The sequence below is a fragment of the Micropterus dolomieu genome, linkage group LG21 (genome assembly GCF_021292245.1).
Source record: "Micropterus dolomieu isolate WLL.071019.BEF.003 ecotype Adirondacks linkage group LG21, ASM2129224v1, whole genome shotgun sequence".
NCBI lineage: Eukaryota > Metazoa > Chordata > Actinopteri > Centrarchiformes > Centrarchidae > Micropterus > Micropterus dolomieu.
In genome coordinates this window covers 21,181,941-21,204,889 of record NC_060170.1, presented here as the reverse complement: position 1 = coordinate 21,204,889, position 22,949 = coordinate 21,181,941, and the positions used below count along the sequence as shown (strand labels likewise).

General features: G+C 40.4%; 1 protein-coding gene across 1 annotated transcript in view; it reads right to left on the bottom strand.

Moving 5' to 3' along the window:
* Positions 1-22,683, bottom strand: part of LOC123960067 (PDZ and LIM domain protein 5-like) — a 139,406-nt gene extending 116,723 nt beyond the window's left edge. Inside the window, exons 1-8 of the mRNA XM_046034571.1 lie at positions 22,517-22,683; positions 20,027-20,160; positions 19,684-19,887; positions 18,892-19,063; positions 18,217-18,378; positions 9,887-9,994; positions 9,531-9,702; positions 8,761-8,901 (exon numbers count right to left, since the gene is read on the bottom strand). Coding sequence (XP_045890527.1) covers positions 8,761-8,901; positions 9,531-9,702; positions 9,887-9,994; positions 18,217-18,378; positions 18,892-19,063; positions 19,684-19,887; positions 20,027-20,160; positions 22,517-22,683 — 1,260 coding nt within the window. The remainder of the gene's footprint in view (positions 1-8,760; positions 8,902-9,530; positions 9,703-9,886; positions 9,995-18,216; positions 18,379-18,891; positions 19,064-19,683; positions 19,888-20,026; positions 20,161-22,516) is intronic.
* Positions 22,684-22,949: the final 266 nt, after the last annotated feature.

The following is a 22,949-nucleotide window of genomic DNA, read 5'->3' as shown; positions in this document are numbered from 1 at the left end:
TTTTACTGTACACTGTCCCTTTCAAATATATATATATTTTTAATAATAAAAAAGGAGGGCAGCGTGAGTCCTTCTTCTTTGACACTGTCATCTTCGGTGCTGACTGTTGACTCAGACGCTGGTACAGCCTCCTCTACTGTCCTCCACTGTGATCGACTCTTTGGCTGACAGCGCTGTCAACAACCAGCAGGAGTGTGCTCGTGTGTTATAACTATATGACCAGGACGTACACTTGTTATTTCTCTGACTGAGTGAAAATCTCATATTTTCATAACAAGGTGAGCATAGGCACTGAAACAAAAGTGAGTCTTACAAGTAAAACACAAGAATCATGTAGGCTGAGTTGAGTGTGGAGCTGATCTGACACTAACTGCATTCCTCACTCTGGGAAGCTGAAGTTGACGCTGAAAAAATGACATAAATGGAGCAGCTGGAAAGAGTGCGGGCAGTGGTGAGACAGCTCCAGGAACTTTTTGGAAAACAAAAAAATTTATTATTAAATCTTTGGAAGCATTTTGCTTTCTGGTTTTTATGTTTCCAAATTTGAAATTGGCAGTAGTTTTCCACAACTGTCGTGTGAAAAATGTCTGTAATACAAAACAGTGGGGTACACATTTTTTGTGCATACTAAATGCCAAAACAACATGACAATTACAGCATATTTTATAGTGTTAGTGTGGTATATAGTGTATAATTAGGACAAAGCTTTAGTCTTGTTTGTACTTCACAGTGCACATGAAGAAATTTAAACCATGGCAGCATGACCAGAATAAATGTTCCCTCTGATACAGCTCATAATGCCCTGTAATATCCAATTTAATGATGCTGATTATATCACAGATACACTTCTGTGTGTTATTGCCTACGGTTTTCTGACTTGACAGTTTGTCATAACTTTTCCTGAGAGATATGCTTCATTCAGGCTGCATTCGTTATTCGTTATTATATCAGCCTCAGTGTCATGACACTGAGGCTGATATAATAACGAATTATGCATGGATGGTGTGCTTCCTATCCCCTTTTGGCAAATGTGCACCCATAAACCCAGAAGCATAAACAAGACAACGAAAAACACACGCCACATTTTTGGTGCTCTGACTAGACTTCTGTGGTTTTCCAATGCTTTACTTCTTTCCTCTCTAGTAGACAGCAGCTGTTCTGTGTTGAGTGCAGAAAATGAGGGAAGAAATGAACACAGGATATAAAGACAAGGAGGTGACGTAGGGCAGATAAGATCACAGAATGATGGGAAGATGAGAAGAAAGTGATGCTGAAAAACTGATGAAAGACAAATGAACCACGATTCAACTAAACCCCAACCTAGGGAATGTTTAATCAAGTGCTGGAGGGAGGGTGTGTGTGTGTGTGTGTGTGTGTGTGTGTACACTTGCCATTGTGGCCCATATATCAGTGGCCAGAGGCAGAGCTTTAGTATTAGCAGGGTCTCAAGGGGAGATCAAGGCATCTGCTAGAATAAAGCATGACCAAACATCAATACTACCCTGCTCCCCCCACCTCTCTGCCTCTTTCTCTCACATGTGGATATATGCAGTGTCTTTATCATGCTTTATTTCACTCAATCAAACGTGTTAACACCAATTTTAACAAATACACCAAATATATAGGCAACAGTAAGAAACACCTGACACTAGCGATGATGCATGGCAGTGATTGCCACTTGAAATAAATAGGCTGTCTCGCTTCTTCCTCAGTGTACTCTCCGGTGTCCCAGGACAGTTTTCCATTTATTAGACCGCCGCCACTTATTGAGCTCTTTGTGGGGAAGGCCCCTCGGTAATGGAGCAACGTCATAACGCACACAGCCGGACTGTGTGTTCAACTTGGAATGAAATTAAAACTCCTAATTGCATAGGTCTTTCTGTTTGTAAACCCAATTATTAGGATGTGGGAAGAAAACCTTGAGCCTAACTAAAAGTATTTTATTCAAGGGACTTAATTCCAACTAGCCTACAGTGTGAAAGAGTTCAGGTGGTTGAAAGAAAATAGACCCTTTTATACAAGATTGAAATGGAGTCATTAATTATTTAAAGGAAGCCAGCACTTCCAGATACTGCATGGTACAATTGGTACTGTATTAAACCTCAGACTGGTGCGTGTGCTTGCTCGCACGCATCACTCTGCACTGGCATGATGAGCTTGTCATAATAAAAGTGGCTGCACCAGTCCACATAAAGGCAGAGGAGAGTTTCCTTCCAGGTATGACTTACATCAGAGGCCACTTCTGCTTGCTAACTGGTTATGTATCTACAGTTTCTGTTGGGAGCAGCCTTGGTTTCACTGCACGTTCTCTGCATGATGATGTAATCAATCTTCCTCTTTCTCGACACACACACACACACACACACACACACACACACACACACACAGTCACACAATACACCCATCTGGCTGTCATAAAGTTGATGAGGGCATACACAGAAAAGCCATCGTCTTTTGGTTTATTAAAAGTCTCACAAAAACCAGCTCCAATTGGATTTGGATTTTTTCATGAGACATAAAGTATATGAAAACATTTTCAAGCTGATTAAAAAAAAAACAGTTTTACCAATAGTGCATCAGTATGATGATGCTGTAACGTGTTATCTTCTAACTTCTCTCAGGTCTCAGATTCAGATGTTTGGGTGTCTGTGGCGACAGGTGCATCTTGAATGAGGAGTGTTTTCTTACTGCATGAGTGTGAGTTAATGCGACTCTTTTCTTTTCCTTTCTGAAATGACGACACTGCTGGAAATGTTGTTGAAAGACAGAAAGAAGCTGCACCATCTTCCACATTGGGTGCGTTCACATCCTTCAAAAACATGATTCACTACATCCATCTAGTGGCAATCTACTGTCATTATGTGTGAAATAACCATAGGCCACAATTCATGCTGCTCATTCATTGTAAACATGGCATGGTGTTTTGAACCTGGAATCATCTTAATTAAGTGGTTTTGAGCCAGTGTTTTCTCCCTAATAACAACAGGAAATGTTCATGGCATTTAATGGCAGGTGTAATTGATGACATTAATAGTGGCCAACATACACAGTCAGAGGCCTGGAACACACTTAACTGGAATGTATCCATTATTAATAGAATTAATTATACCATCCATCCTTCCTGCCTACCGTATGCAGGGTCATGGGGGGCTGGAGCTGATCCCAGCTCTCACTGGTGAGAGGAATGGTACACACTGCGCAGTTCACCAGACTATCGCTGCTGTGAAGCATCAGTGCGAACCACTGCACTACAATGTCACAAAGGGTGCCCTAACAAGGGACTATCCATCTCCCAGTAAAGATTAGTATGTTCCTTCTGCTTCGGACAGTCAGATTAATTTATAGCGCTGTTGAGAGGCTGAGAGTGGACAGGGATTTCATGAAGCAGCTTGAGGAAACACACACATTACATACATGATCATGTGATGTCAGTGTAGCTAGAGGCAGACAGTCAGACTTATCTTTAATTGGACTTTATTATTCTAAATAAAGTCAGTTCATTTTTTGAAACGATGAAACAATGAAAATTAATTTATAGTTCTTTGTAGGATAAATACCTTTGCAGCAAAGCAGTTTTTCAGTTTTATGTTTTAGGTGAAAACAAACCCCAGCTTTAAACACTATCCACGTGAACTGATATACAGTGGCTTCCTTCAGCAGGCCAAAATTAATTTATAAACTTTATTGTCATAGGCATTATCACAGTAAGACAAAGGAAATAAACCCACTAAATGAAACATCAGTAAACAGCATTTTGCTATAAAAATGTATCATACAAACATAGGTGTGTCATGAAAAACATCACACAATCAGTTCACAACAAGGAAACACAGCCCATAGAAGTAGAGGGAAACAAACTACTCTGCAGAGGACTTGGAGATCTAGAGCACCTGAATAAAATATTCATATTTAAAGGTGGAGTAAGAAATTCTAGAGAAATCTAATACCATAATAATAACCATGATATAGAGCAAACAACAACAGCAAATAATGTCACTAACATTAGCTAAGTTGTGGGTTAGCAAATTGTCACAACAGTTGCTGCTGCAAAGCTAACGTGCAGAGAGGACAAACAGTCTCTGAGCCAACACAGCTGTTACAGACAGTGATACTCGCATCTCTCATCTATTATAGCTAACATCACAACAACAGGATATCTTTGCAAACTAGAAAGTAAGCAGAATATACATGGGCAATTTAATGTTACCTGACGTGCAAATCGTGTAATGGCTGGAATAGTGATGTGTGGCTCGCATTCGTCTGTAACTTCCTAAAGAAAAAGGGCCGTATTATGGCAAAACTGATTTATTTGAGCATAATTTATTTATTACATATGGGAATTTGCTCAACAGTGCATTCTTAAATAGTGAGTGCTGAAAGGAGGTCCCTTTTTGGCATTAGCTGTCTGGCTAATGTGAAAGAAAGTGACAGATGAGGCACGCTGGATATTTTAGTGGTTATTATGCCCAGAATAACTTTTCTATTAGTTTGTGTTATTACCTTGACCCTCCCACCACCATCATTCTTTTGGTTATTAAACCCACCAGCTTTCACCTATAGATCTAGAGAGAGATCCATTTTCACCAGTAGATGGCAGTAGCAGCTTTGTTACGTTGGCCCAGTTTGAGCGTAGAGTAGTTGTGATTGGCCTATTCATCTTGCTGTGCCTCAATTTGGATACTTCTTACTTCCATGTAGTAGGTTACACTGACTGTGCGTACTTACTTGCATAGTGCGTGAATTTCGACCAGGTAGTGTCGTCTCAAGTCAAACATGGCTGTTGTGCACTTATCGGAGATGATAGCAACATTTGACCGCTTCTTTCTTCTTTTTATTGGCGAATTGCCACCGGACAGAGCATTACTGCCAAATTAACCCAATAAACATAGGTCTACTGATGCTTTCTATCAAAGTGCAGTGTTCACCGGAGTAAAGTTAACCGCTGCAACATCCCTCGTATCCTGCCATGTAGCCAAGATGTGGACCATACCAGGCCACCACTTTATGTTGACTCGTGTTGCGATTGCAATATGATTTGCTGAATGTTATTGAAAAACACATTTTAAATTATTGTGGGATGATTTGCAAGGATCTGAACCAAACAAAGATGTTTTCTTAAGCTGTAGAATATGATGTGTAGGTCAGGACATCTCTGCAGACAATATTTTATTTAAAATGGTATTTTGACACACATTTTGCCTTTCACAAATACTGTACCTCCTGCAATTTGAAAATTGCACTAGGTCATACTGCAATTTCAATACGATTTTAGTTTATTGTGCTGCCCTAGAATTAAATATGCTTTCCTTCCTTAATACTATCAATCATTTAAAATATTGGACCTCGATTCAACAAAAAAATGAAGACACAAAGCAGAGATACATCAAAATCAAACATTCACTTTCATCAGCATATATGATTTCCTCTAATGACTTGTGGTGCAGGTCTAAAATTATATATAGTACATATGTTTATTGTCAGTTGTGGGACACTCAGACTCACACTGAATTGATGTGGACTAGCCATACATTAGCCAAAGTTTATTTGCCATAGCCAAAATATTTTTCTTTAAACATTTTGTAGTTGCCATGCATGTGGAGATATTGAAGAAATTAAGATTTTAATAAGGTGGATTCAGAACAGTTAATAAGCACATCAACTAACATGAAATAGTGCTACTTCAACATTTCAACACCATTGTTGCCCCATGATGTTTGAAGTTATAAAACAAACAGGTGCACGAGTATGAAATGTTTAAACGCAGACGATAAACACAAATATACCAAAGATTAATCATGTTTGTGAATCAAGTCAGGATGCCACATTGGCCCTAATTTTGTACTTGCAGTAACTGCTACAGTATGCTGCAAATTAGTCTTAGTGGGGGGATTACAATATTTAGGAATACACATTTAGCCATTTAGGTACAAGAGGAGTATTGACTGGAGCAACTTTGTTGTCTGTACCATCAAATAATAATAATAATAATAAAAAATGAACACAGTCTTCAGTGAACATCTTTGGTCATATGTGTATGTAAATCTACTTTACTGGTGCTTCCTTCCTGTAATTGGACTTTGAAGCTCACTCATACCACTGGCAACAACACTTTGGCAGTAGGCAGATGTCCTGGTTTCAGTCTCCAGCGGAGAATCCATAATGTGGGCCTAAATTAACTAAAATTTCAGCTCAACGTTACATCACAGTTTCATGGACTTTAGCTGGAATAGCTAAACTAAGAATCCAGGCTGTCAAGCTCATGAAAATATGTTGTTACACTTGTCATTTTTGAGGGATCTAACAAAAATATCCTGTAACCCCTGCTACCCCTCAGGGCAACCCTGTCCCTGCTAAAGTCTGACAAACACTGCATACCAGAACCAGGTCATATTGTTTCATTTGCCATACCAACATTTCTTCTGCACTGCAGTTATCTAAGCAGCAGAGTGGCATAACTTTGATTTACAATACAGTATGAGTCATCAGGCTCAGAAACAGCTTGTAAATGATTAATTTCAGTGGATGCGTCTACATCCAAAACAAGTCTTGGCTTGGAGAGGAGAGTATGGTGTGGTCTGTGGTCCAAAATCATAATAAATAATTTAGCTTCTGCAGAGTATAGGGGTTGTTATTGTCCAGCTGGTCAAGAGAGTAGCTCCACTGCCTCAAAGACTTCTGAGGAGAAGTTTAGGCTCACAAAATAGTTTTCGCTTTCTTCTTCACTCTCTTCTAAGCAGACACTGTCATGGTTCATGAGACTGCTTTCAGACGTGGGACTGATGACGATTATGCGTGGAACACCCTGAGGCGACCCGGGATCAGCGGATGGGATTTTTCCCAGATTCAGGGAATGGAAAGAGGCACTCTTGTGGCTGCTCAGCCTATCACTGATGCTGCCTTTCTCCTCCCCTGCATCAAAAATCTCATTGGTCAAACTCTGGCTTCGCCTCCTGGTAAGAACTAGTAGGGGGAGAGTGGCGATGTTGAGAGAGGTGGAAACCAGTTCATGTTCACAGGTACTCAATGATTCACTCATGGTAGATGGATGCTGGCAAAGTAAAAAAATAATTACAAAAAAGAATACAAGGACAAAGTAATTGTCAAAACATGAGTGCATGAGTGCATGCAGGCAAATAAAATTAGCATGATCAAAACACCTCCAAGCCCACATGGGGAAAAAGTAACAGTTAAAGGTTAAGTGTGTAAGTTTTAGTGACATCTAGTGGTGAAGGTTGCGAATTGCAGGGCAGTGAAATGTGAAGTTTAGCTGCTGATCTGAGCTTCCCTGCAGTTACAGTTTTATTGCCAATTATATTCATCAGCTGTTTGACTCAGGAAGGTAAGGGCACATTTCTGTCCATGTAACAAAGCCATAACAGAGCGCTGGAGAAGAACTACATGAAATATACATACAACATAAAACATATTTTTTCTACCAGCGCAGTAAAAGTTTAGCTGGCTGATCTGAGCTTCAATGCTGCATGCTGCCTTTTATTGCCAATTAGTGATCAGCTGATTGTCTCACCAAAACAGAGCACTGGAGAGAGAGTAACTACATGAAATTAATCTAACAACATATTTTTTTCTACCAGGGCAGTAAAAGTTTAGCTGACTGAACTGAGCTTCCAGCTGTACGCTACCCTTTTATTGCCAATTAGTGATCTGCTGATTGTCTCAAGAACATAACCAACAAAGCCAAAACAGAGCGCTGGAGAGAGGACATGAAATTAATCCAACTACATGTTTTACACCACAAGCCAAAGCCAGGGCTGGAGAATAAACCAATCCAACTAACCTTACATAATTTTTCTTCCAGGGCAGTAAAGGTTTAGCTGGCTGATGCTTCCATGCTCTAAGCTAACCTTGCGGTTTTATTGCCAATTAACGTTACTGATCAGCTGATTGTCTCGCTAATGTAACCGGCAAAGCCAAATCACAGGCTGGAGAATAAGTAGGCGATATAAAATTAATCCAGCTACATATTTTACACCACTGACAGGGGAAACACCTCACGTCTCTCGGTGGTTATGGCCAGCTTCAACCTAAAGCTATCAAACAACAGCTTTCATTTGCATTGCTAAAGTCTGACAAACTTAAGTTAATTACCTGTCCAGCAGAAAACAGACAACTTCAGCACCGCTTTGAAAACATCTGTCCCACATCAAAGCCTTCCATCTGGGAAAATCTACATCCATGATTTCTGTGTCAGCTGTCTGTATCTGTCCCGACTCCGTCTGGCTTCATGGTATAAAGATCCACAGGCTGTCGGTTCTTGTGCTAAATAACACGTGTATGCTCGTTCATTTGTCCAAATGTCACTTCTCTTCTTACTTGTAATAAACCAGAAGACTAATCAGAGACTGCATATTATTGTTGTTATTATTTCCTCTTCTTCTTCTTTGTACTTATTCAGTGTAGTGACGGGTGCCTACACTGCCGGAATAACACAAGCAGAAGAAGAACGCCGTGATGACGAAACGCGCTCTGTAGCGCTGTTTGTCCAATGTCGGCTATGGTAGACGCATGATGACAGAATACTGTGACCTCCATAGAAGGGGGTGCCCGCGGTTATGTAGATATAAATTTCTCATTGTAAGGTAATAAAAACATAACCGTTCATTATTTAACCACTGAAAACATAGTTATGGATCTTATATTGCATTTCTGTCAATAGATCTCAGAAATATTATACACTGAACCTTTAACCATACAAAATACATTTGAGCTCATTTCACACCTTTTTATGTTTTGTTTTCTCACCTTGACTGCTGCGTCGGTCTTGGTGGTCTTCCGCTCTATTTCCATCCTATAGGACCTCGCTCTGCCTCTGTACGATGACATGCTCCTGAAGGAATCACCTGAGTTTCTTCCCAAAGTCTCCATCTCTACATCCCTCAATAACTGCAAGACACAACAGAACTAATGTGAGCTGAACTGAACTAAACTACACGTAAATAATTCAAGAGGAACTCACCTAAGATCACCATGTCATTTTACTTCCATTGATTGTTTCAACAAAAAATGTGAACATGAACACGTTCCTCTGAGGGTAAAACTCAAAAGGTGTCAAGAATCTAAATCACAGAATTGTCAGAATGGTGAGCTTTGAACAGTCGCAGATGCATAGGATGGTGGTCTTTTAGTTTGGGAAGGTTCACATTTGCTGTATGTCTTACAATGGTGCTGGACATGGCATAAAAAAAACAAATGTAAATAGATTTCCCATTCATCAAGGTTTCAATTGTGGCAAAAATGATCAGTACAAATGATAACTTCTAAGAAATGTACTTTAATGTAATGTTCTTCACTTTCAATGAATGTTATACAGTATTAGCACAAACATCAGGTATATATTAATTTATGGAAAGTAGTTAATTGAGAAAGAGCAAGAATGCTTTGTTGTTGTTTTGTTTATTATTATTTTGTTATTACGAGACTCCCAAAAGCACTAAAAAAGGGACGTGATTCCTTTAGATCAGTGGTAGCCATCTTGTAGAACAACAAATACAGGATAAAAAAAAAAACATTACCATGCCAGTGGAGTTGGAGGAAGCTGTAATAAAGTGAGTCCTTGATGCTGTTGATTGTCTGCTAATGATGGAGTCCCTGAAAGAGGACTCACTGATGGAGGAGGAGATGCATTCCTTTCGAGGAGTGGGAGCCAGAAACGACAGGAAGGGAAACTTCTCTGCCAGAGTCATCCTAATGAAGTACAGAACAAAATTAAAGCCCTCAGCTCAGGCTCAGTTTATTAAATTTTTTAGACTGCAAAGTTTATTCGAAATGATTTTTACTTTTAAAGTTGGATATGATGAACTATCACTTCCAATACAAGATATAATACAAGACGACAGATACAAAAATACAACATTGATTCTTCATTTACCTGTATTTGTTGTGTATGATAGCATAGATGAAAGGATTGTAGATGGCGGAGGCTTTTGCTATGATTGCAGGGACAGCCTTTGAGTATGGTGACAGGATGTTGGCATGGCTGCATAAGACAGAACAACAGGATCAAAATTTTCCTCATGTTCATCTTGTGGTCTTTTGTTTTTAGTGACAACACAGCATGACCACTCCAACTCAAAGTTCACCTATAACTATCTATTTCTATATTTGGTAACATAATGATGAAGCGGCAAATTGGGTCAAGGATTAACCAAAATGTGCCAGCAGCCACAGATGGGTGGCTAAGTCCATCTGAGTGTGTGTGTGTGTGTGTGTGTGTTTGTCTGCATGTAAGGCCACCTTTCCCCTGTGAATGAGCAGGGAAAAGATGTTATTTCAAAGTTACATAACTACATCCCAATCTACCGTATGTCCCAGAAGAGACATGCGATTTAGTGAATACTGTGATAGTTTGGATAAGCAGAGGGCATATGAGCAACTTTACCATCTGTTGTATGTCACTCATCCAGGGAACTTGGCGCCTAGCTGACACAACATTATATAACGACACATACAATGTCATTTTGGAAAATTTTTCATCCAAATTGCCAGCACACAATCCATATTCTTAAGTCAGAGTGTAGCATGGCAGTCACCTGGAATTTTCATGCATGCTTTTTAAAGAAGCAGGCACATAGAAATATGATTAGATTTCCCCTCTTATAATGAAATACAAGGCAGATGATGCTACAATGAAACAAATATCTCTAGATATCTTTTAAAGGTTCAGTGTGTAAGATTTAGTGGTATCTAGCAGTCCAGACAGCACACAGATATGATGGGACTCCTCATAGGCACACATAATTTTAAAACGAGACAGTGATTGTCTGTCTTCTCAGTGAAGGTTTAGTTACAACTCTGCAAAAAAAAAAAAACTAATGCATTATGGAAAGCAGTGGATTCAAATTGAAATGTTGATTAGTGGGGCAGACTGGGCAATATGGATGCACATCTCTGAGTAAATAATAAACATCACTTATTCAGTCAAGTCATAATATAAATTAGGGCTGGACAATAAAAGAATAGCCTAACAATAATTATCACAGTATAATTTTCCTCAATAACAATATAACAAATGTTCAATAAATATTCTTATTCTTATTCTTAATATCTTATTAATTTGAATCATGAACGAATTAGCACTTAATTTTTCTATAAAGATATTTATTTTATTGAGGAAAAGGGGACTGAAAAAAGATTTAACTTAATTTTACTCATGCATATTTGTTGAAAAAAGATTTTATCATAATTGTTTTGAATGTTCTACATCAGATTTGTGAAGTTATCCACTGTTTGGTAAGTGATTTTCATGTTCTGACCATAAAGAATAGTTTAAACCACAATTAACTATATGGTTTCTTCAGCTTTCACTAAGGAGCAAAAATCAGCATTTAAACTCGATAGAAGTAATGATTTGACATTTATCATGATAATTATCAATATCGAAATAGTATTTTAGCTTTCAAAATGTTATTAAAATGTTATTAATAACATTAATATCTAGCAAGTAGATATCTATTATTTAAAGGGGCTATGCTTAAATTAGTCAGTAGAGTAGATGCTGGCTCATAATACGAGCACAGTTGTTCCAAATCCAGTACGAGCACAGCCAGAGATGTACAGCCAGAAGCAGTCTTAACAAACTTTCTGAGGATTTTTCTAGAAGAGGTTTCCTTTCAGGCTCATAACAGAGAGAGACTGTTCCCCTTCGAGGGAACTCAAACTGCGTCGGTGACAACACTATGGGAACGCCTCTGGGCGTGGCAGGGCTGAAATCATGAATGAAACTACTCCAATCCTATTGGCGTTGCTAGAACGGTAGTGTGTGACGGCGTAACTGGAGGCGTATATAAGCACGCCGGCACACCGGACACATTAGCTTTTTTCTATTAAGCAGGCACTCTGGCATGTTTGAGACTACTCAGAAGAAAGCTACCACAAGACGAAATTACCTGGAAGGAGAAGCAGAAGAGATGGCTGGTGAGCAGTTCAGGCAGTGTGTCTATCTATGCCCACGCTACATCACGGCTGGGGACACTCATGCCCTGTGTGTTTTCTGTCTGGGGATGCCGCATGCCCAGGCAGCTCTCGAGGGGGCTGCTTGCGGCCATTGCGAGGCCCTGCCCCTGAGGGTGCTGAGGTCCAGTGCGGCTCTCTTTTCCGAAGACGGCCGGATGCGCTCTCCCCGTGGCTCGACGCCCGGCGGTCGCTGAGGCAGCGCGGCGGCTTCGGTCATGGGGCGCCCAGGTTCTGTCCAGGTTGGCAGGGTCTACGGTGCTGCAGGCGTTTCATCCCCCACCTCATGTGACGGCGGAGGATGGGAGACTTCATCTGCTCTGCCCGGTCAGGGCACCGAGTATTTACACTCTGAGGTCCTCCCGGTGGAGGAAAGCAGACCAGTTGCTGGTGCGTTTCGGGTCCCCCAAGGCTGGGCTCCCCGCTTCTAAACACACGATCAGCAACTGGATTGTTCAGACTATTTCCCTGGCCTATCAGGTGCGCAGGTTACCTTCACCTATGGCCATAAGGGCGCACTCTACTCGAGGCATGGCGGCCTCTAGGGCCCTCCTCGTAGGGCTTCGCTCCAGGATTTGTGTAAGGCAGCTGGCTGGGCCATTCCTCACACTTTCATCCGGTTTTTCAATCTGGACCTTCCTTCTGCACCCGGCACCCGTGCACTCTCCTCCTAGTCGTGCCTACAGGTTGCTGCATGCTGGGGGGGCAGTCGGAGGCTTCGGCGTGGAATAGTGGGTATTCTCGTTCCCATAGTGTCGTCACCGACGCAGTTCGTGTTCCCTCGAAGGGGAACGTCTCGGGTTACGTATGTAACCCTTGTTCCCCAAGAAGGGTAATGAGACACTGCGTCGGTCCGCCACACCTCGCCCCGCTTGGAGTGCCTTGCTTCATAGCAAAGAGCTAATGTGTCGTTGTGTCTAGCAATGGCAATAGGATTGGAGTAGTTTCATTCATGATTTCAGCCCTGCCACGCCCAGAGGCGTTCCCATAGTGTTGTCACCAACGCAGTGTCTCGTTCCCCTTCTCGGGGAACAAGGGTTACATACGTAACCCGAGACGTTTTTAAGGTAGTAGTGAGAGCCGTCAGGGAGTCAGGTGTGACTGTGCAGCAGTGGCAAATTGTTTACATGGCTCACAGATACAGAACATAGCATACATAACATAGGTATGTGTGCTGACCAATATTAATGGACTAAGCAAGGGAAGCTGGTAAGGCACATACTAACACATTTCATACACTTCAATCAAAAATAAATCAAAAATTTAAATGAGGGAAATGGGGCCCTGTGCCTTTATGTCTAGCAACGCCCCTGCCCCTACCCTTTCAAAGAGCGTAGGACAGCTACGTTGGCTGACACAGCACAAAAGATGTCTCTTTTGAGACAGCAAAGAGTAGCCAGTCAAGAAATTAGGTTTCTTTAGGTAGATGTATTAGGAAATTATATTTACTTAATTATTTAGTATAACCATATGTTATTGCGTCTTGGACACTGACAGAAAACATGGAAAATGTAAGCCAAGAGTGTGAAACATTATCACCGTTTCTGCACCACAGTCCATTATAAACCACATAATAGATAAAGTTTAAACAAACACTGACAAGGAAAACATGTTTATTCTCTCTGTGATTATGGATCCTCGCCAAAACTGCCTGCCAGCAATAATTTCGTGCGTGCAGCCAGATTATGGTGCATTGATAGCGGCAAAAATATAAATACTATGATAGCATGCTGAAATAGATCTCAGTCATGACAGCAACAGTTACTCACATAATCATTTCCTCTTTGTTGTTTTGCCTGCAAAATAAAAGCGCAAGAAGCTTGTTTGCTGTAGTGCTTTACTTGGAGTTGAATTGAGAGCTTTTACTTTGAAAAATGATGAACGACATCAAAAAGAGTTGGTTGCCTGCTTGGCACACCTTTGAAATAGCTGTCAGAAAATGTGATTTCCCTAAATGTCCTCTGCGAGGAGATACTGGGGAAACGAAAAAGCGTTGATGGAAGCGGATCAAACGCTAAAACACAAACACTGCAGCACATGCCATAATGTGAGCCTGAAAAACACTGCAGAATCCATTTGTTGAAGAGAAAAAAAAAAAATTGTCCCGAGGTTGGATGAAACACTCAACCTTCAAGGTGAGAGTCCAGTGCTTTACCAACAGAGCTAACCAAACACCCTGTCACTGGCTTCAAATATTGTGTCTTATATTCTCACCTACCATCTAATGCAGGGGTGTCAAACTCATTTTCACCAAGGGCCACATAAGCATTACGGTTACCCTCAAAGGGCCAGTTGCAACTGTAAGACTGTATAAACGTAACTACTCCTTAACATATTGTTAAATAACTGTCTCTTTATTTGATTATGTATTCAAGTTAAGGACATTTATCAGATGTAAAACTATAGCCTTAGTAAGAAAATGTCTCTGTAACTAAATGAATATATCAGATTTATCAATCAAAGATCAAACATTTCAAGTAAATAATGTTGCATGTCTACATTGATGTAATAAATTTATGAGAATTAAAACCAAATTATGAATTTTAATATTCAGAAATTATTCATTCATAAAAGCTCTCGTTTCGCAGGGCACCACCAGAGTTGTTATTAACCCAGAGTCTCCGGACCTCTGGGTAGTTTTTAATAATTATACAATTATTTACTAGTGATCAGTTAGTTAATAATTGCTCAATTATATTAGATAAATCAGTCAGTCAATCTCATATGGAAGGGGTAAATTCTCTTGTCAGGGACTTAGAGATAGGCAATACACACAATTCCTTAATTACAGTGGAGTTTATTAACTAACTAAAGTGATATAAATGTGGTTAAATACACCAAAGAAATAAACCATGGCTAAACAATGAGAATTTGTGTTTCGATTGTGGGAGAATTTGACTCGTACGGCAACTAATGAATGCAATTGGATACCTCGGTTAAATTTGTCTAGGAGTTTCAAGGATTACATATGCTGGACTAACCAACTATTGGACATCACTGTTCACAGAATGCTTTGTTTTGTCTTACGGTGGGTCGGCGGCCTGCTTGGCTGGTTGCAAGGGTCCCACGCTAGCTGCCCGATTCCTGGCTTTTTGCTAGGGAATTCTCCGGGGTTCTCCGTGTCTGGAATGAAGAAAAACCCTCAAGGGTTGGCTGTCCTCCGTCTGGCAATTAGGCTGTTTTTCAGGTGTCCATTGTTGCCGCTTGCGAGACCACGTGACTTGGTCTGACCGCGGTGAAGTGACGAATAAAGCTTAAAAAGGGAACTTGGACGTTCTTGACCTAGACTAGTGTAACTTAATGGTCTACTAACTTTTAACAAACAAAATAAAATAAAATAAAAAGCAAGTAAATTGCTGGAAACGAGGGAAAGCTGATGTCGCGGCGCTTCGCGTGTGTAGCTTGAAGCGAACAAAGGCCATTTGTTGCGCCGGGCCGAAGTCTTAGGGCGTTGCCGGGAGAGGGGCACAATGGGCGTGTGCCGAAGCGCCGTTGAAGAATCAGGAACATATAAGAGGGAAGTGTCAAGAGTGCAAGAGAGAGAACGACAGGGTGTGTCGCTGTTTTGTCTGTTGGGGCGTGGTTCCAGTCCTTCGTTTCCCGGCGGGCGGGCTGTTTCCAGTTTCCCAAGGGACTGTCTTTCTAAACTTTTAATATGTCTATATAAAAGGAAAAGAAAATCTATTTGCGCGTATTATAATCAAATATCTTCCCACAATCAAACCTCAATTGTCAAACAGTTGTACCGTTCTAAGTTTAAGAATTTGATAACAGGAAGAACAATTGTCAGTAGTTAGACCATACACTCTTATGACGAGTTTTGATAGGCTGTTCAGGAAAACACTAATCGCTGGTCAATGTTCCATTGTCAGTTTAACAGTCAAGCACCGCGTTATCTGGCTGCGGCATCAAAAGGTAGCCAGTTTTACGATCAGGCTGCTCAGAGACAGCACTTAGGGAGAGAAAATTTCAACCCCCCTCCTTTGGGGTCTCTTCAGCCGTCTGTTGAAAGTTGATATCTCAACCCCCTCTCTTTCTCCCAGGGAGAGAAGAGGAATTTGGAGTAGTGCAAATTTATTTAATAAAAAATGCACAAATCCACACTGTTGGTACACAACAATAACAAAGACAAATATCATCAAACATAATCTTTTCCAGTAACTTTTCACTTTTTCAAAGTCCAGAGGTCCAGAACCATGGTAAAGCAAATAATTGTGAGCTGCTAATAACATGAGGGACAGATGTGGCATTTGATAAATAGTCCAGCTGCACATAGCCTTGCAGAGATACATCCAACTAATGACACATAGTATGATTATCTGGAAAAATGCAGACCTATAGGCTACTGTAGCCTAAGCCTAGTTCACACTACACAATTTTTAGCCCGATTTGCCGCTCGGAGAGCTTGGCGACTGTTAGGCTGTGATCGGGAGTAAATCAGCAGTTGATCGGTGGTCGCCAGTCGTTATGTGTGAACTATACAAGACGCATCAAAACGGCTCCTTGACACATTTCTGCCACATCGCCAACGTCTGCCAGATATCTAGCATGCCTAATATCTGGAGGAGTCGGCCAAACTCGACATCCACATCCATGCACAGCTCATGTAGTGTCACCGATCAGTTATGTAGTGTGAACGACACAATGACTTCAAGTTGTGTAGTGTGAACGGCACGGCCATCGGCCGACGCTGAAAGTGGTGTTATCTGCATGAGCAACTAACGTTGATCCTTCATCACTGATACTGCCTCATAAGACAAAAGACATAGGCCTAGCCTACCAGGTTTTCTCCTTGAAGCACAAACATTTATTAACTTTCCCACCATTCATGACACGCCTTCCTTCTGCAGTTTTTCCAAGACCAGTTTTTCTGGTCTTGGACATTTAGGGATTGTTTGTATACCGTAGTGGGTGTGGAAACATCACAATCTAGTGGCGGGATGCCGTCACTTCTCGGGTCACAAAATTGACTTGCATTGTGGGAGATGTAGTTTTTGGCAGCATAAACTTGAGTTTGACACATATGATCTAATGGTTTAAAAAAGTGGTCAGCACTTTGCAGACCCCTGCAGTATATTATTACTTCTTCTTTTTCTTTGAAAGTACATATTCAACATAGTGCTGAGTGTCTACACCGCCTGAATTCTCCCAGAAGAAGAACAAGCAGAACGTAGTGACAAAACGCTGTAGCGCTGTTTGTCTATTTTCAGCTACTGTAGAAACATGACACTGCAACATGGCGACTTCCATGGAAGGGGGGACCTGCAGTTATTTTATTATTAACGGTTCATTATGTAAGGTCTTTTTAAGGACCTTTAATGGAAAGATGGAAAAGAAAAAAACTGTTTTGGAAACTTAACTGTTTGCAGTGAAATATGAAAATCCGTCAGCTCTATCTTTGTTACGGTTTGCTGCCTATTGACAATTCATTTTTGCACTAAGAAAGTCCATATCAACTAGCATCTATCTTTTTTTAAAACATTGTGTTTATTAAAAAAAAAACATAAATGCCATCCTACTCTCCTTTGTGCACATTTCTTTAAATGTAATTCACATTAAAAGAAAAACTTTGGAAAATGTCCCTTGATACTGCGTAGAGCAGAAACGTTTCCTTCAGTTTAAGCTAAATTTTAGGAGGTTGTAAACCAAACTCCATGTGCTGCCGTAGTACTTCCACAACAGCTCTACGGAGGTGTCTTTTCATGTCAGATTTTCTGAGCAACATGTTTAGCATGTTAACTTGAAGAATAAAGAATATATATGGTACCTCTTTCAGCAGGTAGATGTTGTGGTGTCCGAACAATAATGCTGCAGCAGGTACAGAGAGTCTGTACTCAAGTGGAGTGAGAGGCACAACATGCAAATTGTGTGACCCCACAGTTACACATGACCATCACGTCTGGTGGGACCACTGTGTGTGTGCTGTGTGTCGAAATGGTGTAAATTACTTGTTTTTTAAGAGAATTGTAAGTATTTTTTTTCATCATCAATCAATTTCTCACTACATGTCTAACATTTTACCCTGTACATGTACTGAGCACACTCTGGTTACATTGTCTATACCATTACTTCAACAATAATAGGTCATTTTATGTATTAAAAAGTAACTGGTTGGATTAAAACATAGCAGGGGTGCTATTAAAGAAAAAAACATGTATAAGATAAACACTATTATCTAAAAATGTACAAGCACACTAAAACCATTACAGAATAAAACATTTCATCAATGAAATTATGAAAAAGTTTTACCCGGCCCAGGAAATCATTGTGACACAGGCGTATGGTGACCAGGAGAGGACATAAACCACAATGACGACAAAGGCAATCTTTGCCAACTTCCACTCGCTCCTGATGGACTTCTGCTGGATCAGGGTGGATTTCCGCACCTGAGTCCCGAGACGTTCCACTTCCCTGCAGATGGAGCAGGACAAAGGGAGCAATTGAAGAGAGAGCAAGACATCGAAAGACATGTTAAGTTATTTGTGCGATTCTGGACAGTTTAGTTACTGCTTTCCTTTTCTAAATAAACCAATCTTTGCCCAGTAAAGCCTGGTGATGGTAGTTGGGGGTTTGTAAGGACATATTTGTGTGCGTGTGTGTGTGTGTGTGTGTGTATGTGTGTGCGTGTGTGTGTGTGTGTGTGTGCATGAATTGTACACATATTCCTTTATAAGAACAACCACTTTTGTCTGAAGCAGGTAATCTGGGATGTATAGCACAGTTTGTTCCACCTAAAATACAAATGTACCTAAAGTTGCACAACATACTGCAGTGGAGTGCTGAGAATCACAGCAAAAAAAGAAGAAAGCTAAGTTTTAACAGCAGCATTTTTGAATTCTTGGAGTGTTATCTAAACTCAAATAAATTGAATATATCTCCATTTACAGTAGCACAAAATACTTCCTGATATAAGAGTTACAGTACCTGCTGGTCTTTCTTATCGCAAGAAACATAAAGAGATAGCAGTAAAAGATGATTCCTAGTGGAATGAAGAAGACGAAGCAGCACAGCATCATCGTGTAGCTCCTATTGGCCAATGTGTATGTGACATAATCCCATGTACAAGATGTCATCAGGCCCTCTGGGATATAGGAGCCTAAATGGGCAAAAGAATAGAAAAACAGGAAGTAAGATATCAGGTAACACATCAATGGTTCTGCATGTTGCTTGACAAAAGATAACAGGTGAACTGTGTAACTTCAGGTGGATGAATGGAAATTACATTAAAGCAGCAAGTAGGAATTCTTTGAATAAATATTTTCCTCTGGCTCCTCCTACTGCTCCTATGTCATTTGCAAGAATCCATCGCGCCCGGGCCAAACAGCCAATCAGAGCCAGGAGGAGTCTCTAATGCAGAGTCAATCACTGTTCATGCACACACTGCACATCCCCCTTCCTTGCGCATGTTCTCACTCAGTCAAGCTCAATGTCTTCAGCATTAAAGGGCATTAGAAGTTTTGCAAACACAATAGCTGAAAGTGATAGCAGCAGAGAGAGGTGTGAAAGGTTTTGCATTTTATGTTCAATTGTTACTGACTGCTGCTGTAATCACTACAATCAAACAGTTTTTCTGCAGCCGGGAACCAAAATCAATGACAAATCATTTGCCTGTTTCTGTTTGACTCACGTCACGTTGCATGTACCGTATTAATGTGCTTCTGTCCTGTGTCAAGTGGACAATCATAAGAAAAAAACATCCACGTAGAGGAAACTCACTCCAGCCAACTAGAGGAGCCAGACTCCAGGCCAAAGAGTAAAGCCAGACCATGAGGATGGCCACGGTGGTTCTTCTTTTGGAGCTCAAGTGAATGGCCTGCAGAGGCTTGGTGATCACGATGTAGCGGTCGATAGAGATGGCCAGTAGGTTTATCATGGAGGTGATGCCAAACAAGGCGCCACAGAACGCATACATCTTGCAGCCTACAGGGAAGGAACACATACAAACATGTCAATGACTCAACAACATAATACTATTTTATCTAAAGTGTTTTTCTAAAAGCTTTTTTTTTTATAGATATAGGATGTATCAATGTATTGTATCAACAAAGAAGAGAATTACCCATCTCTCCAAACACCCATTCCTTGTAGAGACAGTTGATGAAGAAGATGGGGGACTGTGTGAAAGCCATGAGGAAGTCACTGACCGCCTGGTTCATGATGAAGTAGTTAGGCAGGTTACGAAGCTTCTTGTTGCTAGAGGCGTGCACACACAGGGAGAGAAGGGGAAGTTTTACCGTCAGTGTGAACAATATACACATTTCTTTGCCCTTCTCTTGCTTTAATGGGTCAACATCCAAGCTTTTGTGTAGTTTGCATTTTTATAGAAAGTTAAGTTGTAATATAAATAAATTTTTGTTTTAACAAATGAGAGGTGTATGAGGAATCTTTTGAATAACATAGTGTATGCTGGTGTAATGATCATTCTGAGCCATCTGTATGACTATAGGTGTACAGTCAATAAATAATTACATAGTGAGGAAAATATATACATGTTAATGTTAAGCATGTTCTTTTATTCTTATAGAGATTTTGATTATGGTGTTAAAGAGGAATTTCTCAGCCATCAGTAAGCTTCTCCCTTGGTGGTGTTTTGTGCCAAATGTCTGTGATTCATGCTTTTTGTGTGTGTTTTTTTTTCAAATTCAGGACTCATGATAGATCATTGTCATGTGTGACATGCAAGCTGCACTGATACTGTATGTTCAGCACAATTAACTAACGTTTTATAAAATCAAATATGATCATGATCTCATATAAGGACATGTGAGTTTAGTTACACTTGTATCTCTGTCACTTGCCTCTTTGAATGCATTACTCAATATACACGGCACCTTTAATTGTCAGCATTAATCTGATATCAGCTGTTTGCTGAAATGGTCAACTCTGTGTGAACCTGCATTCAAAGCAGATTGATTAAGCAGCTTATTGACCTGCTGTCTGCCCCACAGCTCTTTATTGATTGACTCTGTTTGAGTGTCTCTTGAATTAAAAGTGGCTGCTCCTTGGTTGAACAACAAACAATCAGGTTTCTTATGCTTGTGGACATCACCTTTGTATGTGTTTTTCTGTTGTTCTCTTGTCTGTACCGCTGCTGGGATATCTACTTAATGTATGTGTGCGACCATGCGCCTGTGCATGCGTGTGCATATTAATACAATGTTCATTTAATTCCTAGAAAATCATCATATCTGGTGACATTTCACTTGAAAGAGAATTATCTCTCGACCTCTCAACTTCTTGCTCTTGGTCTATGTGTATGTGTATGTTTTTGAGCGTGCATGAATGTTCTTGGAACCCATAACATCATGTGCATTTCTGATTCAGTAAACACCAATTATGGAGAACCCATCTAATCTTCCTACAGTGATGGAAAGCTGGAACATAAAAGCTCATGACAATCCCCAGAGCACACACACAGACACATGCACTTTCTGTCTCTGACCCAGTTTCTGTGAAACAATTAATGTCACTAGCACAATAAGAGGTCAGCGGTAGTCCACATTACACAACCGTGCATACCTCCTTGACTTCTCAAAGAAAGTTACAGTTTAAGAGTCTTGCAGAACAAAGTGCAATATTAAAAAAGACTTTTTTTTTTTGGGACGTCACCTGTTGCCTCCCACTCTAAATGCACTGTGTGAATTCAGCGATTAATCTGCATGGTACATTTGATTTACAGTGAAGTGCACAATATTTTTATGCAGCATCAATCTGAGTCCTGTCCTGAAGAGCCCAAACCACAGAGTACTAAATTGGTTAAAAAAAATTCACAATATTTAAAAAATAAACACAAAGTTATAACAATGTAAAGGCACTTTTTACACCGCATGCAAATACTGTAATTTGAGGAACAAGTAACAGTACCCATGTTAAGGCCTCTGCTGTGATCACGTATCACTCATGACAATGCACCTGCCATGCAGACTCAAATTTGCACCAAAAGGGCTGGGAAATTTCTTACTATGTAGTACTTTCTTTCAAGGATACAGGTCAGTTTTGCTCCAGTGATGAACACCACATTCGACTTCAGTGCCATACAGCTATGATGATCTTTCAGCCAGGAAAAAAAATTATGCAAAGCTTATTTAACAGGTGGCTTTTTGGAAACCCCTATTATCCTCTGTAGAGTAAAAGACAGGACAAATACTGATCCTCACTCTGCAGTGAGTTAAAGACAGAAAAACCTCTGAACTTTGATTGAGAGGTTCTTGCCTAAATAAATTAGAAATCTAAATGCAGTTCAAAGAATCAAAACCAACAAAAAGAACACAGACCTGAAAACACAAAGTATTTTAGTGGAGTTTTCATTATCCTCCCAACATACACACACACTCTGTGAGATCCTAACATCTCATCTCATAACATCTCCTTAGGTCTCTAATTAAAAGAGAGACCCACATTAAAAATGGTAAAGCCTAACACAGTTGAATGAAACTTGGCTTTGGTAGGCTCAGACTAAATTGACTGAAAAGAACAGACACATACAATGATGAAATGATAGTGAAGTAAAAACGTGAAGAAAACAATCAAACCACTCACACAAACCCACCTATAGAAGGCGAACATAACCAGCGCGTTGCCAGTGATGCCCAGTGTCCCGATGACAAAAACAAACAGGGCGACAATGTAATGAGCATAGCTGGGCACATCCACTTTGCTGAAGAAGCTGCTCTGGGTGTGTGCTTTCTCTGGCTCCATGCTCTCAGTGGACCACATGGTTCAAACACCTCATCAGGATTGCCAACCAGGCAGGGTGCAGTAGGTATATCAGTTTGTAATCCACTTTGTTTTGCTTGTGTTGTCGGGCATCCATTGTAGTGTCATTTGCAAAAGGGATGCAAGGGAGACATATAGAGTATATTTTTTAGGTTTAGACTGAGCCACATTCACTTTACTGACGTCCTCAAGGTCCTTCCCATCATAAACCATCTATTCAGTGCGTGCTGAATATGAAGGACCAGGTGATGTGAAGATGTGAAATG